At 40.6% G+C, this 16,494-nt stretch overlaps 2 protein-coding genes across 5 annotated transcripts; one reads left to right on the top strand and one right to left on the bottom strand.

The window, feature by feature from the left end:
* The first annotated feature begins 10,017 nt into the window (after window positions 1-10,017).
* Window positions 10,018-12,588, top strand: LOC110863042 (ubiquitin recognition factor in ER-associated degradation protein 1). 3 transcript variants are annotated; one of them, XM_035855949.1, is made up of 7 exons: window positions 10,018-10,658; window positions 10,810-11,194; window positions 11,261-11,421; window positions 11,534-11,626; window positions 11,701-11,880; window positions 11,970-12,103; window positions 12,177-12,588. In XM_035855949.1, the coding sequence occupies exons 1-7, from the start codon at window positions 10,650-10,652 to the stop codon at window positions 12,409-12,411; spliced, it is 1,197 nt and encodes a 398-aa protein (XP_035711842.1). In that variant the 5' UTR covers window positions 10,018-10,649; the 3' UTR covers window positions 12,412-12,588. The 3 variants fall into 3 exon arrangements, with proteins under 3 accessions (XP_035711842.1, XP_035711845.1, XP_021967948.1); XM_035855952.1 differs by having other exon boundaries at window positions 10,794-11,194; XM_022112256.2 differs by having other exon boundaries at window positions 10,019-10,658; window positions 10,817-11,194.
* Window positions 12,416-16,094, bottom strand: LOC110863041 (beta-glucuronidase). Of its 2 annotated transcripts, none has more exons than XM_022112255.2 (13): window positions 15,719-16,094; window positions 15,586-15,628; window positions 15,339-15,475; window positions 15,017-15,192; window positions 14,750-14,892; window positions 14,412-14,653; window positions 14,164-14,310; window positions 13,899-14,071; window positions 13,675-13,818; window positions 13,506-13,590; window positions 13,109-13,285; window positions 12,884-13,022; window positions 12,416-12,775 (listed from the first exon to the last, which is right to left on the bottom strand). In XM_022112255.2, exons 1-13 carry the CDS (start codon window positions 15,947-15,949, stop codon window positions 12,591-12,593), a joined length of 2,022 nt encoding a protein of 673 aa, XP_021967947.1. In that variant the 5' UTR covers window positions 15,950-16,094; the 3' UTR covers window positions 12,416-12,590. The 2 variants fall into 2 exon arrangements, with proteins under 2 accessions (XP_021967947.1, XP_021967946.1); XM_022112254.2 differs by lacking the exon at window positions 13,506-13,590 and adding an exon at window positions 13,386-13,470.
* Between the last annotated feature and the right edge of the window lie 400 nt (window positions 16,095-16,494).

Genomic DNA, 16,494 nt, shown 5'->3' with positions numbered 1-16,494 from the left:
TGCGATGCGACAACCAATCTTGCAGATTGCTTTATTTTTGTACGAAACATGCGAAGCAAAAGGGCATCTATTATCGTCGTAAACTATTTCCCACAAACTCGTCGTCAAGTGAAATTTTAATTTCTCCTCAATTTTAGAAATCATCACTTTTCTTCGGGACAATCTCCCTCCCTTCGCTTCGGGGTTGTCATCAGGGCGACCCTTTGGGCCCTTCTCTGTTTTCTTTGGTCATCCACCCCATAATCAAGACCTTGGACACAGAGCTAAACGCATGGTATCTCGACGACGGGACCATCGCAGACACCCCGGAGAAGGTATTAGCGGCCTTTGAGAAAGTTACCAGAATGGGTGAAGAAGTGGGGCTTTACCTCAACCACAGCAAGTGTGAGGTTGGAGTATTGGGGGCTGACGACACTATCATGGAGATTTTCCAAAAATTTCAAAATGTTGCTCCTGGAATCCAACTGATTATTCGAGATAATGCAACGCTACTTGGCTCTCCCTAGAGGTGAGTCGGGCTTGGGCTTTAATCGGGCTAGCCCGAGCCCGCCCAGGCCCAACGGGCTTTGGGCGGGCCGGGCTTTTGAGTTTGGCCTTTGAGTCGGGCCGGGCCTGGGCGGGCTTTACTTGGGTAGGGCTTGGGAGGGCCCGGGCTTTTGAGTTGAGCCCATGAGTCGGGTCGGGCCTGGGCGGGCTTTTCTTGAGTCGGGCTCTGGCTTTAACCGCAAAAGCCCGACTAATATTTTTCGTGGAGTTAGGAGTAATATGAGAGTCAAAAGTTTGGCCAAAAACGCACCATTTGTATTTTATACTTGCAATTCACAATTCATTATTGTATTCTCAAAGGATTTTCATTAAAAAGTAATTCCAATATCAAAAATTTTCAAAATGGGAAAGATTGTTGTTATTGGTGTGAAAAAATTACTAGCAGGGTTGCACATCTAAAGTGTGAAAGGACGGAGAATACAAAATAAGCTTACTGTGCAAAAGGATGCATATTCAAAGAAGGTGAGGCTATTTGATCAAGCGAGGTCAGCATATCCTGAAATTTTGGTGTGGCGCCACACAATTTCAATTGAACAGAAAATTACTCCAAGGATATTATCAATCCCCGCATCACAAGCTAGTGATGATGAGAGAATGTTTTAAAGCACCGGTTTAACGTTGACCGCCAGTCGCACTGAACTTAGGATTAGTGGCAGTAGTTTATCCAACCTGACATTCGTTCATAAAAACTACGTTTTTTGTTTACTAAACATCATTAACACTAACAGTCTTGGGTTTATTTATTTTTGTACCCTTGTGAAAATAATTTATTGAATATTAAACCTTAAAAACGTCTTTGTTAAATATGTAATTTGAACTTCTTTATTTATCAATTCGTGTTTCATCACGCGTAATTTAGAACGCTCTACAAATTTTATTTTTAAATGTATAAATTTTTAATTGTATAAATAATTTGTCACTCCATTACAAAAAAGCCCGATCAAAGCCCGATGGGCTCGGGCCTGGGCGGGCTTTCTCAACGCCAAGCCCTATAGGGCTTTGGCGGGCTCGGGCTTTAGAAATCTGGACTTGGGCGGGCCCGGGCTTTTGAGTTGGGTTTTGAATAGGGCTTGGGCGGGTCGGGCTTTTTGAGTCGGGCTTGGGCGGGCCGGGCTTTGAAAATCTTAAGCCCGACTCACCTCTAGGCCTCTCCCCTTACCAACGAAACCATGGAGGTGGTTTTGGCAACCAAAACAGAGCAATTGTCAACTTTCTCCGAACGTCTGAAGAGAATTTCTGCCCACTCAGCGTTCTTCCTCCTGCGGGCTTCTATCTCCATACCTCGTCTAATATACTTTCTTCGATGCGCACCGTCATGGAGAAGAGGGGAGGCCCTAGCTCTCTATGACGCTACACTCAAAGGTGTCCTGGAGGGGATTCTCAACTGTTCACTCTCGGAGGCTGCTTGGATGCAGACCTCTCTTCCCGTAAAAGAAGGTGGCCTTGAGATCAGACACGCTGAAGACGTAGCGATACCGTGCTTTCTTTCGTCAGTCTACAGCACCCTGCCCCTCATGGAAAAAATCCTTCCATGTTACTTACATGGTATCGACACTGCCATTGCGGAAGGAGAGGAGCGATGGACTTCTCTTGGCCCCACTAATCTTCCTCCCGATACAGTTAGGGGAATGCAGACAGCGTGGGAGCGTCCCATCACCGACATCACCATGTCTCAGCTAGTCTCGGCCGCAACCACGTCAGAAGATAAGGCTCGTCTGCGTGCTCTTCGAGACAAACATGCTGGAATATGGCTCAACGCTCTTCCGTCCCCTCAAATCGGAACCCTTCTCTCTAACGAGGCATTTCGCGTCGCAATCTCCCTTCGTTTGGGTTGCGACGTTTGTCAACCTCACACTTGCCTCTGCGGAGAACAAGTAAGTTCACGACGTTATCATGGTCTATCCTGTCGACGAAGTGCTGGCCGATGGTCCCGCCACGCAGCCGCCAACGATATAATTGCAAGGGCGCTCCGGTCTGCCGAAGTTCCCTGCATGACAGAACCAGCCGGATGCTCCCATCAAGACGGAAAGCGTCCCGATGGGATGACTCTCGTTCCATGGGCAAAAGAAAGATCTCTAGTGTGGGATTTTACATGTACGGATACCTTCGCCCCTAGTCATCTTCCCAACACAGTTCACCATCAAGGCGCTGCCGCTACCAAGGCGGAAGATAAAAAGAAACAATATTACGCCTTCCTCCTGGAACGCTTCATTTTTGTGCCCGTTGCAATTGAGACGACGGGGGTTTGGGGACAAGAGGGATTATCTTTTATTAAAGACATTGGTCAACGTATTGCTGCCTCAACTGGAGAACCACGCTCTACGACCTTTCTCCTCCAGCGAATCAGTATTGCAGTTCAGCGTGGCAATGCTGCTTCAATTGTAGGAACTCTCCCACCAGGAAAGAAGTTTAATGAAATGTATTATATTTAAAACCGCATTTTAAGAATTATTATTATTCAATGAATTGCCCCAAGGTTGCTTGACAACTTTAGTAATAATTACAAGGTTGCGACAATCGCTTCGACGACTAAAAAACTTTAATTTTCAAAAACCCTGGTACCTTTGGTACCAGTGTGCGTCGCACAAACTGTCGCCCAGAAACAAACCGCACAAAAATTGTCAACACTCACATTTCGTTCCCTTGAAATAATTTCTTAACCATGGATACAAGAATCAGCGCAGTTGCAAATGCGAACTCGGCTATTCCGGCGTTCCGGCAGAAATTTTTGTGCTTTAATTACCGTTAGCGACGGCCGCAAATAATTAGCCCTTCAAAAATGAAGGTTTTTGAGGCTCTCGAAGCAATTGTCGTAACCTTGTTGTTGAATTCAGAATTGTGAATTGAGAATTACTTTATTATGTTGCACATAACCTCTATATATACATGATGAATTCATATACTTAAACATCCTCCGGATCTTACTAATCATAACAAATACCATTCCAAATACCAGTACAACCATGATTATGATGCATAAGGCATATTTTATGCATTACTAAAAATGACCTGCTTATTTTTAACACCCTCCTTGAGGCATAAAATAACTAAATTATTATCCGCGAATGCTCTCGTCCAAAGACTCCGCGTCGTTGCTTAAATCCCGTAGTTGAATTCCAGTCCGATTTATGATCTTGTCCTCGCTAACCTTGTCAGAATTATGTTTACAATACAATGTCAGTTTTGTGTATAACATCAAACCCAGAATTATTGCAAATCCTCCACCGATGAAGGCGACTATGATCCAAAAGTTGGTGTCATTAAAACGGTACCAATGATTCTCATCCAAAGGTGTGAGCAGTTCCATGGTCCGATTCAACTCATCCCATTTTACCGATGGTGTAAGATGCCACGCAAGCTTCTCCATCATCAAGGGGTCCTCTTTTTCATTATATACTAAATTGAGTGCTTGCCCCTTGTACGTGATATTATTCAAAGTAAAAGTTCCCGTCAAGGGCAACTTAAACTCATGGTTTGGACACTTCACATTCCACTGTGGACCGTACATGAACTCTAAACCTGGACAGTATATATGAAACATATTGTTGTATGTTTTAACTTGAATGAAATCCGATTCATCTCCCTCCTTGCTCTCCATGCATTTAGTCATTTTGTAAACATCCTCATTAAAATGACGCGACTGAGTAATGCAACTGGCAGAAGGTACGAGCATGTCTTTTTGCCCCAACGCCACTGAATAAATGCGATCTTCACCCAGAGATATAATTGCATGTCTTGGCCCATGGTATGTAGCAGTGCAAGTCCTGCCTTTCTCTTTCACCATAAGGAAAAATGCGTCTGCTTGTAGCGTTGTCAAGTTCGTATTTACAATTGGAACAGCAAACTCCAGCGTGAGTGCATTTCCATCTCCGTTCATGGAACAGCGCTTGAACTCTCCGTATTCCAAAGGACAGTTTGCATCACACGGCAGTGTAATATTCATAAAGTCAAAGAATGAATCATCCATCTTATGCTTCCTCCACAAAGTCCTTGTGTGTTGTACTACTCCCCTTCCTACTAATAAACGCGAAATTTTGTAGGAAACAATGTACTGAACCAGAATGGATCTTTCTTTGAAGGAGTTGGTATCGTCTATTAACGAGTTCACAGTCACACTAAGTTTCTTAACTTCCCCTTTGAGAGAAATCAACTCCTCGCTTGTAATCTGTGCCTTTCGTTCCATATCATCCAATGTTCTTTCAATTTCAAGCTGACTAACTTCAAGTTGGTCAGTTTTATGAATGGCATATCCACCTATTCCTATTCCTGCACTAGCAGCTACAGAAAGGAATATCCAGCCAACCACGATAGGTACGACCCTTCTTACTCTTATTGGGCCCATAAATTTTTTCTGACACAATTTCTCGAGTTCTCCTCGAAATAAAAGTTCATAATGCTCGTCGCATTTCTGCCTTAATTTCGAGACGACTTTTGCAGAAAGTCCTTCCAGCGGAAGAAGTTCGCAAGGCGATACAAGGTTTATCTTGACCGTGACACTGTTGTGACCGATCACTGCTGGTTCGCCATTTCTTCTCCAAATGACTGGACTCCCCTCTTGAAGTTTATGACAACCCCCGAATCCCAAAGTCAGCATGTAAATTATTGTTGTAATAATCGACACGAGGTTCAAGTCAAACTTCTTACTTGCCTTCTGTTTTTGAGGCTCTTCTCTCTTCCTCTGCGGGTTCATTGGAGCCGATGCTGACACAGAATGCACAAACTGCTTATGAAATTGTTCTCCAATTTCACTCTTTTTCTTATCACACATGTACTCCCCTGCGAGTTGTTCTGTATGGCCTAAAAATACAGTTTTTCTTTCAACTGCATTTTTAACTGGATCAAGTCTATCGTCCGAGCTAGCTTTGTCCAGTTTCTCAACTGGCTTAAACAGCATCACTTGCATGTTGTCGTCGTTTAATTTGGCTCGTAGACTTTCTTCTCCATCTGAAGTGAAGAAAATTGTTCCTTCTCTTGTGCTGCGAGTGTAAAAACCCTTCTTCAGCACACAATTTATTGCGAATAAATTACTACCCCCAGGTAAATAAAGCACATTTTTGATCTGAATTATTTCCCATTTCTTCAAAATAAGTGCTTGTAGAGTTACAACTCCTACCCCTGGACATTCAGCACATTTATTTGTAGCAATTTGAAGTTTTCTTGGTACATCAAACTTCTCGTAAGACGTAAACCAATCGCTTCTCCCAGTGACGTGTACATTCGTACCACTATCACAAAACCAGACAAAATTATCTCGTGATGTCTGAGTTCCACTTTTTACCATGAAGGATTTCCCTGCCTGCGATTTAACTGGCTGCTTTTCTTCGCCTGATTCTTTTTCGTTTTTCTTCAAAAGGCTCCAGCAGTCAGCCTTATAGTGGCCCCTCTTACCATAACATGGCACGTTACTTGTTTCTTGCCACCCCCATTCACTGGGTTGACCTTTTCTTGCCAGAGAAAGCCTTTTCACTCTGTCCTTCTTTATCCCACATCTCTTCACGAGATTCATGGATTTTTAATTTTTGAACTAGGTTTTCTACGGTTTTCTCTGCGTCAGGAACTACATCCCAGGATGCCACGAGACTGTCAAATCTCGGCCCACTGAGTTCATGTAAAACTTTGCTGAGGATTGCATCTGCATCCAAGCTTTTGTAACCCATTGCATTTAGCTGCCCACTAATGGATTGCAGATTATTTATCAATTCGGTGGGTGTCTTTTCCCCCAAATGCTTTGTAAAACTCTTGCAGTAATTGCTGCTTTGTCCGCTTATTAGACTTACCAAAAGTCTGATCCAAAGTGGTCCACATTGCTGCAGCTGTAGTAGAAGAAAAAATGTAACTTGTTAACTTCTCGTCAACAGTTTGCAGAATTATGGCCATTCCGGCCCTGTTGTTCATGTCCCAAGCTTTCTCTTTGTCTGGATCGGATGACGGTCTAGTTTCCTTCCCGAAAACTATTTCTTGTATTCCCGATGCCCAGAAAATATTTTCTAGTGTCAACTTCCATAACGAGAAGTTCCTGGCACCCTCAAGCTTTTTGACGTTGCTGTGGTCAATCTTTTGAGAATTACTTTATTATGTTGCACATAACCTCTATATATACATGATGAATTCATATACTTAAACATCCTCCGGATCTTACTAATCATAACAAATTAGAGAAAGTTCTACTTGCATTTCACACTATAAGAACAATGGGTGAGGACGTGGGACTCCATCTCAATTATGAGAAATGTGAAGTTGGAGTTTTTGGAGGCAATCCCGATACTCACGATGCCATATATGACGAGTTCTACCAAGCATCCCCGGGCATCAACAATATTTCCCCAGAAGTAGCAACATTATTGGGTGCCCCTCTCACCGACGAAGCGATCGAGAAAGTCATGGCATCCAAGATTTCCCAGCTAGCAGTATTTGGGGACCGTCTCCTTCAACTTACCGCTCACAGTGCTTTCTTCTTGTTACGAGCTTCCATATCAATTCCGCGACTAATTTATTTCCTTCGATGTGCACCAACTTGGCGAAATCATTCCTCTCTTTTGGCTTACGATAGCACCCTCAAGTTGGCCTTGGAAGGAATTACTAACTGTTTTCTATCCCCAGAGTCCTGGATACAGTCGTCTCTTCCAGTTAGTCAAGGAGGTTTGGGAATCAGACATGCTGTGGGTACGGCGATTCCGTGCTTTTTGGCGTCCGCCCATAGCTGTTTGCCACATCTCGAGTCCCTCCTTCCGGACTACATACATGACCAAGATGACGCCATAACAGAAGGTGAAGAGCTCTGGTCCGCAGATTACCAACTACCATCACCCGAATTGCGAGGGAAACAAGCTATTTGGGAGGCTCCTTTAATGGAACATCGCCAGAAGACACTTCTCGATAACACCAACACACCACAAGATAAAGCTCGTCTACTTGCTCTTCATAGACCATACGTCGGGGCCTGGCTGAACGCAATCCCAGCACCACAACTTGGAAACCACCTCTCTGACGAAGAATTTCGTGTGGCCATCGCACTCAGACTCGGCTGTGAAATTTGCCAACCACATAAATGCATCTGTGGAGCCGAAGTATCCTCAAGAGGTTATCATGGCCTATCGTGCAAAAAGAACGCTGGGCGGTGGTCAAGACACAATGCCGCAAATGATGTCATTTCCCGTGCCCTTCGTACCGCAGAAGTCCCCTCAATAAGAGAGCCAGTGGGATGCTGCCGAACTGACGGAAAACGAGCTGATGGGATGACACTTATTCCATGGTCAAGGGGAAAAGCTTTAGTCTGGGACTTCACATGCGTCGATACCTTGGCCCCATCGTACCTCTCCTCCACGTCTGGTCATCCTGGGGCTGCGGCCGTGTTGGCTGAGAAAAAGAAGAAGACACTATACTCTTTCTTGGAGGACCGTTTCATTTTCATCCCGGTGGCTGCTGAAACAATTGGAGTTTGGGGTGAAGATGGAATTAAACTAATTCAACATATTGGACAACGAATCACAACAATTACAGGAGAAATACGAGCCACAAGTTATTTGTTACAACGTTTAAGCATTACTCTACAACGAGGAAACGTCGCCTCAATTCTGGGTACCCTTCCTACCGGAAAGAAACTCAGCGAAATTTTTTATTTATGAGTTTTCCATGCGCACTTATTAATCATTGTTAACAAAAGACTCATCATAACAAATACCATTCCAAATACCAGTACAACCATGATTATGATGCATAAGGCATATTTTATGCATTACTAAAAATGACCTGCTTATTTTTAACACTTGTATTATGATAAAGTGTCAAGCAATCTTGGAATTGTCCTTTTGAACTTAATTTGTAAACAAACTCTTGTAAATAAAACAAATGAGTACTATTTTAGAAATGTTGCCAGACAACCTTACACTTTTCCGTCAAATGAATTTATTTTTTGCAAATAATCAATTTACGCATTTTCATCTATATTATAATTTCGAAAAGTCCGTCCGGTGAAATTTTCCGTGACATCCCATCATTCTGATTGGCTGCCAGCTTTCTGGCTCCACCAATCACAGCACGGCTATAATTATGGTTAGAATTTCGGTGAGAATTTGAGCTACAACAAAAGTTACAACATTTGGTACAACAATAGTTACAACATTTGGTACAACAATAGTTACAACATTTGGTACAACAATAGTTACAACATTTGGTACAACAATAGTTACAACATTTGGTACAACAATAGTTGCAACATTTGGTACAACATTTTTTACAACATTTGTTCCAACATTAGTTACAACATTTGGTACAACAATAGTTGCAACATTTGGTACAACATTTGTTACAACATTTGTTTCAACAACAGTTACAACATATGGTACAACAATAGTTACAACATATGGTACAACATTTGGTACAACATTTGTTACAACATTTGTTTCAACAACGGTTACAACATTTAGTACAACATTTTTTACAACATTTGGTACAACAATAGTTTCAACATTTGATACAACAATAGTTACAGCATTTGGTACAACAATAGTTACAACATTTGGTACAAGAATAGTTACAACATTAGGTACAACATTTGCTACAACATTAGTTACAACATTTTGTACAACAATAGTTTCAACATTTGATACAACAATAGTTACAGCATTTGGTACAACATTAGTTACAACATTTGGCACAACAATAGTTACAACATTTGGTACAACAAACGTTACAACATTTGGTACAACAATAGTTACAACAATAGTTACAACATTTGGTACAACAATAGTTACAACATTTGGTACAACAATAGTTACAACATTTGGTACAACCATAGTTACAACATTTGGTACACCAATAGTTACAACAATAGTTACAACAATAGTTACAACATTTGGTACAACAATAGTTACAACATTTGGTACAACAATAGTTACAACATTTGGTACAACAATAGTTACAACATTTGGTACAACATTTGTTACAACATTTGTTTCAACAACAGTTACAACATACGGTACAACATTTGTTACAACATTTGTTACAACATTTGTTACAACATTTGTTTCAACAACGGTTACAACATTTAGTACAACGTTTTTTACAACATTTGTTCCAACATTAGTTACAACATTTGGTACAACATTTGTTACAACATTTGTTTCAACAACAGTTACAACATACGGTACAACATTTGTTACAACATTTGTTACAACATTTGTTACAACATTTGTTTCAACAACGGTTACAACATTTAGTACAACGTTTTTTACAACATTTGTTCCAACATTAGTTACAACATTTGGTACAACATTTGTTACAACATTTGTTACAACATTTGTTACAACATTTGTTACAACAATTGTTATAACTTCTGTTAAAACAATTGTTACAAATTCAAAACAAATTTCCTTAGCAACATAAAAAAATTCCTTAGCAACATAAAAAAATTTCCTTAGCAACATAATAAAATTTCCTTAGCAACATAAAAAAATTCCTTAGCAAGATAAAAAAAATTCCTTAGCAACATAAAAAAATTCCTTAGCAACATAAAAAAAATTCCTTAATAACATAATAATATTCCTTAGCAACGGTAAAAAATTTTAGGTAACAAAATTGGCCAATTCATAGCAGGGTTGTAAAAATTACTTGATCAATTAGGAATTCAATAATAAATACCCGTAACACAACTTTGATGAGCTCATGACTGAACTACATTTGCTATTTGTGTACTCTAGAATTATGATTTTCATTCTGCTCACTACATCGCGCTTATTATATACCGGCTTGCTTTAATATTCTTGAAATGTTCGTGAAAAATAATTAATGTGGCCCGTCTTCAGGACGGGCTTTTGGGCTAGTGTAAAATAAGTCGTTCACGACACCGATTTCGCAAACACCGCACAGTTGCGAAGATGTGTTGTGAAGCGACGTTTTTTAGTGACGTGAATACCCACATAGATAAACTATGAAATACAGGCAGTTATACACTTACTCGGGCTAAAAAATAGTTACTAGGGTCAGATTTTATGTCTTAAAATCTGCCAAATAAATTTTTCTTCTGGTACAGTAATTAGACCTTACAAATTACTACATTTAAATAACCCTGAGCGTTACCTAGACACTTAATAGTCAAGCAATTGATGGTGCAGGTAAATTTTAAAAAACATTGTTTTTCGCAGAAGGGAAGACATCAATAGTCAAGGTTGCTTGACAACTTTAGTAATAATTACATATGTATTATGATAAAGTGTCAAGCAATCTTGATCAATAGTAATTTGCAAGAGCATCAACATGTCACAGTCCCCAGAATCCCCTGACGATGACTCTTTCGACATGGAGGTGGAGGACACTAATATCGAGGAGGTGAGTCAACCTCGGCCGCAGCAGTCAACGGTCAGGAATGTGAATGAGTCGGAGATGTACTCGGAAGACGAAGATACATTTTCGACTACGTCTGGCGACACGCTGAGTCCAGTATCACTGCCGTCTTCCCAGTCCTCACCCCCACTGAACACAGCCACCAGTGTCAACAGCTTTTGGAGCACACTCATCCCTCCGGCCTTCCTCCCACGAGGCTCCTCCGCCACCAGGATTCGCAATGGGAACAGAGTCTCAAAGTCACTCAGAGTCTTCTCCGTCGCCATGCTCCCTCGTCCGAGGCCTGAGCTCGAGAATGGAGGCAAAAGTGAGTGTCCAAAACAATGACAATTAACAAATAAGGTGTTAAGCATATCGAATACATTTTTTCTAGTGATTCTACCCCCTTCGTTCCTTGCCGCCCTGACTAATCGAAATACGCAACTAAATGGACCCATGCTGTTTCGAATTTCCAACGACGGTGCCAACAAGTCCACACATTGTGGTGTTTTGGAGTTCATTGCGGAAGAAGGCCGATGTTACATGCCGTACTGGGTTAGTTGAGTGTTGTTTGATGTGGCTAAGAGAATATGGGAGATGGATAAGTATGTAAATGTAAATGTATTTAAATGAAAAGTACAATAGTATTTCGAAATGTTTATTACAGCGGATGCACAATATAGGAGTTAATGAAGGGTACATGGTCACAGTGGAGAACATCACTGCACAGATTGGAAAGTATGCACTGTTTGAACCCCAGGTATTAAATAAATATTTACCTCAATATAAATTTACCTGTTTAAATTAACACCCTTGACCCCCTTGACACCGCAGTCGGTGGAATTTTTGGACATTTCCAATCCTACAGCTTTATTGGAGAATGCCCTCAGGAACTTTGCGTGCATTACGAAAGGTGAAATTATCGTCATCCATTACAACGATAGGATTTATGAACTCAAAGTATTGGACACCAAGCCGTCCGATGTCCTCAACATTATTGAATGTGACATGGACGTAAGAAATGTGGAACCAACTTCCATTGTTCCATCCAATCTAAAATAATTAATCACAGTTTCAACATACACAATGGAGAACAATTCTAGGTCGACTTTGCCCCTGCAGTTGGATTACCAAAAGAAACTTCAAGAGACGATGTGGAAGAGGAGAGGTCAACAGAGATGCCAATTTACTCTACGATTCTCCCTGGGTTCATCCCTTTCGAAGGAACTGGGTGTCGGTAGGACTTTAACCAAATTAAGTCTAGTGAAAAAATGGAAGAAAACCTTTCTGACACTTTTATTCGTCAATAGTTTGAACGGAAAACCTGTGGCTGAGACTCCTTCCACTCTCACGCGAAATGCACCAAGAGGGCAACCAGATTTTCAATGGAAAGTCGGAAATTTACGATTTATTCGGAAGTACCGTAAGATTGCACCTGCAGTGGTTGGAGGTCATCCAAGTACTCCGAAAAACGAACCAGGTACTTCTTTTAAAGGCCGTGGATCGACTCTCAAGGGAGAAAACACTCATCAAAATCACACATGAAATAAAAAGTTGTCCTGACTTTTTTTATTTATTTAAAAAAATAACCTAAATCCTCGTACAAAATACTATACGTCGCTGATGAAATATATAGTATAGCTTTTACCTATTTTAAACAATAATCTCATTCAAAATTTTGAGGAACATTAGTCGATTTTATTAAATCCAATGTCAGACTAATATTATAATTCTGTGCGTGATTTCTTCCCATAAATGGGGATTAAGTTGCGTAGGTCAGTTGGAAGTGGGTACTTTTCCAGTTCATTGGCTAGGAGGTGATACCTTGTTCGAAGTAGATGAGCTGACGCCTTCGGTTGTCTATCGCGAGTAAAAACTCCTTTCCGATTTCCCACAATCCGCGTAATTCCTATGTCAAGAACTTAATTGATGTATGTAGAACATGCATGCAGACCATTTTCATAACACAGGTTTCCACAAGTGACAAACTGGTATTAATTCGTTTTTAATATATTACCCTGAACAGTCATAAAGTCGGCAAAGTTCCAAATCATTTCACCGATGAGTGTTCCGTTCTGACGTAAAGCGTCAAAAGCTTTAAAATGCTCTTTCAAATATTCGATTTGAAATTCTTCTGTGAAGACAAAATCCGGACTCTAAGGGGAAACGGACAATTGTTGACATGAAATATCCATACTATGCATAACCCATATTATTATTTTTTATCCACGATGATGGGTACCATGTGAAGTCCTGCAACTGTGTCGGAGCCATACTCTGATATTATCAAAGGCCGATTGAACTTGTTGACCCAGTTGTTGACGTCCTGAATTACAGAGTTTGTTATCACCTCCGTATGACCCGTATCAGAGTACCATGCATAATATCGGTTTATGCAAATGATATCCGCATACTGTGCCTAAAATTTAAGTTAGACCATCGTAATCAATGATGGAAGAACACTTGCTTTTGAGTAGAATACAGTGAACAAATATTATAAAGCATGGAGTATTTGTTACGGCTTGGTCACGGCTGTACTCCTGAGCAACTACTATCGTAATTGGTCTTGTGGCATCGAGAGAACGCGTGTGAGCAACAATTTGGCTGAAAAATAATGCAACAATAAAAACTCAACGTACTGATTTGTCCTGTGACCATTGTTGGTTAAGAACAATCGTCACGGGCCGGGTACTATCCAAAGACTTGGTTAAAGCGAACACCTCCCTACAAGAGACACACCCCAACCCTGAGCAAGAGCACCACACATAATATTACCACTATGTATATACAGGTACAAAAGAGACTTACTTGAAATATGGACCTGCTTCCGGCTTTTGAGATTGGGGTTCATTCGAAACGGACCACATTACAACACTGGGACGATTTTTATCCCGATGGATCAACTGTGTCAGTTGGCTTTTATGTGTGGCCAAGAGTTCCGGTCCGAAACCACTGCACCACACAAATCGCAGGTTATTAAAACGTTCAACCAGTAAGTAATATCTAGAATATTATGGGCTTCAAGTAATTACTCAATGGACACTGCTGAAATCTCGTCAATGATGACAATTCCAAGCTCATCCGTTAAGTCCATAATTTCTTCCGAATATGGGTAATGTGACGTTCTGTACGAATTTGCACCAGTCCATTTTACGAGGTTGTGGTCCTTTACCAGCATTACAGGATCTATGCCTTTCCCTCGTATCTGCATCATTATCATAAATACATGTAGAAAAACATTACCCCGACTTTTCATAAAATTAGCTGCAAGACGAGTAAAATAAGTACATGACGCACATTAAAATCTTCATGGCGTCCAAAGCCACGGAAGTAAAAAGGTCGATCATTAATAAAAAATGTATTCGTGTTCCATTTCACTGTACGAATGCCAATTTTAAGACGGTAAACATCTACTTGTTGTCCGAGCGCATCCAGCACAATTGCCTATTCATTCCGTACAACCAACGTTGAACATTTGAGATATTTATTTAATGCTATTTGATGCTATTTTATTGAACGCAAGTCCATAACATGTATTTGTATACCACCAAAGTGTAGCGATATCCTGCATTTGAATCATCCGAGACCATGGTAAATGGCCACCATAATTTTGCATTCGTTACTCGGAGGACCCCGCTTTCCCCTGAAGAAGTGGCCACGGAAACTCCAGCCTTATCCTCCAGCCTCACGGATACTCTAAAATCCTGCTTTGTGGAAATTTTGCGAATAGCATTTGGGTGCTGGCGAGGATTGCTTTGTGAAATATCCACAAAGTATGAAACCAGTCCTGTGTAATAAATATATTCGTGGAACGTTGCTTTATTATGCATGCTACGTCACCCACGCCACTTGTTATTCTATCCAAGAATGCAAAATTATCTACCTTCACTTCCTTGAACATCCGTGGTAACTTTTATGTCATCAATGTGACTCACGGGCGTTGAATAGAGGTAAACTGTTCGGTGAATTCCAGCGTAATTAAAAAAGTCAAAAGCGTAGTCGAGGGTAAAGTATCCAACTGGGTATCTGAAATACGTACAAAAATGTAAACTTCAGTCTTTCTTTCAAGATTTTTAGCGAGATCGCTAAAACGTGACTCGCATAATCGTGTATACGAGTAGACCAACAATTTTACATGCAATTGTGGTACCTTGAGGCAGATTGGCGAACTATGCGTCCTTGTGGAATGGTGACACTGGACAAGGTATTGTTGACTGCAACGGTTATCCTGTTCGTAGACTGGGCGGATAAGTACTCTGTGCTCAGCTCAGCCAGGAATGGGAGATGGCCCCCACTGTGCTCCAAAACTTTGATGCCATTCACCCACTATAACCACATATTCATTAAACTAATGAATTGCCCATTGTTACAAAAATTATCGCCTGTCATTCAAGTGCATACTGTATGTGTGTTTCATTGGAAAATTATGTATACCAACCACACATTGCAGTTGTTGCAACCCAACTACTCACCACAATTGCATGATAATTCACACCCCCAAATCGTAACCAGATACGTTGGTTGGAAAACCAATCTTTAGGAATTCGGAATTCTCGATCGTACCAGGCCCAACCGACGTGGTCTCGGATCAATTTGCTCTGCGTTATATCTAAGAACATATGCACAACAATACTTTAACCTTGTTATCGTAATTATTCTTATTATATAAGAACTCAAATTTTAATGACATCTTAGCTTTCATAATTAATAAGTAATTACCGTTGTATGAACTGGGAACCGGCATCAACTCCACATGTCCATTCTGGTACATGCAATAAATTTTTGTGCAAGTTAGGAACTTTGTCAATGACATGAGTCAAATTGGTTTCCTGTACAATAAAGTGTACAATACCTGATCCAGTGGCCGATTGTACCATTCCAGTCGAAATCCCAGATCAGGGTCGTTCCTGGGGGAAATTCTAAAATTCCAAATTCCGTCCAAGCTCTTGCGTTCCCTGGTTTCCGACTCTTGTGGGAACAAAATTCCTCCTGTGTTCTGCTGACCACTGCTACTCCTTGTCCCAAAGAACATCAAAATCAGAGATACACATAATAAATTACTCACATATCTTGGACACATCATAGTAAACAGATAGTCCGGCTAGATGTGTACATATGTATGTTTACGTATGCTTCTAAATGCACAACATAATTACAGAGAGTTTTCCTCTCTGTAAATGTAAATAGTACTAATTGGTCAGGCTCGTGAGAGGAAACAGAGCCAAACGCTATGTGAAGTTGGCTTATTTATAGAAAAATATTAATGAATATTAATGAAGTGTTTATTCATATGCACCGAGAGTAATACATTTATGTAAATGAATGCTGCTTACTCTGTAGTTTGTTTGTCATAGTAGTGATTGTACCATATTTATACAAATCTCATCTGAGAAGTACACTTGTGTATGTATATCATCTCTAGCACTATGTATTGACAGCTCTACTATCAGCAACTCCACCAGAATGTTCAACCATTATTGGGCATAAACTTTTTGGAAAAAATATTTCTAGTATGTATTAATTATGCAATGCCATTACCCGGTTAGTATCCTTCCATAATCATAAAATCACTTCTACTTAAATTGCATGATGCACACAATTTTCCTTCCTGCTGACGTTCAGCCAGGA

Source organism: Folsomia candida, unplaced genomic scaffold (genome assembly GCF_002217175.1).
Source record: "Folsomia candida strain VU population unplaced genomic scaffold, ASM221717v1 Fcan01_Sc001, whole genome shotgun sequence".
NCBI classification, from domain to species: domain Eukaryota; kingdom Metazoa; phylum Arthropoda; class Collembola; order Entomobryomorpha; family Isotomidae; genus Folsomia; species Folsomia candida.
The sequence above is the reverse complement of the archived record's forward strand: the minus strand, read 5'-3'. Positions and strand labels throughout refer to the sequence as shown.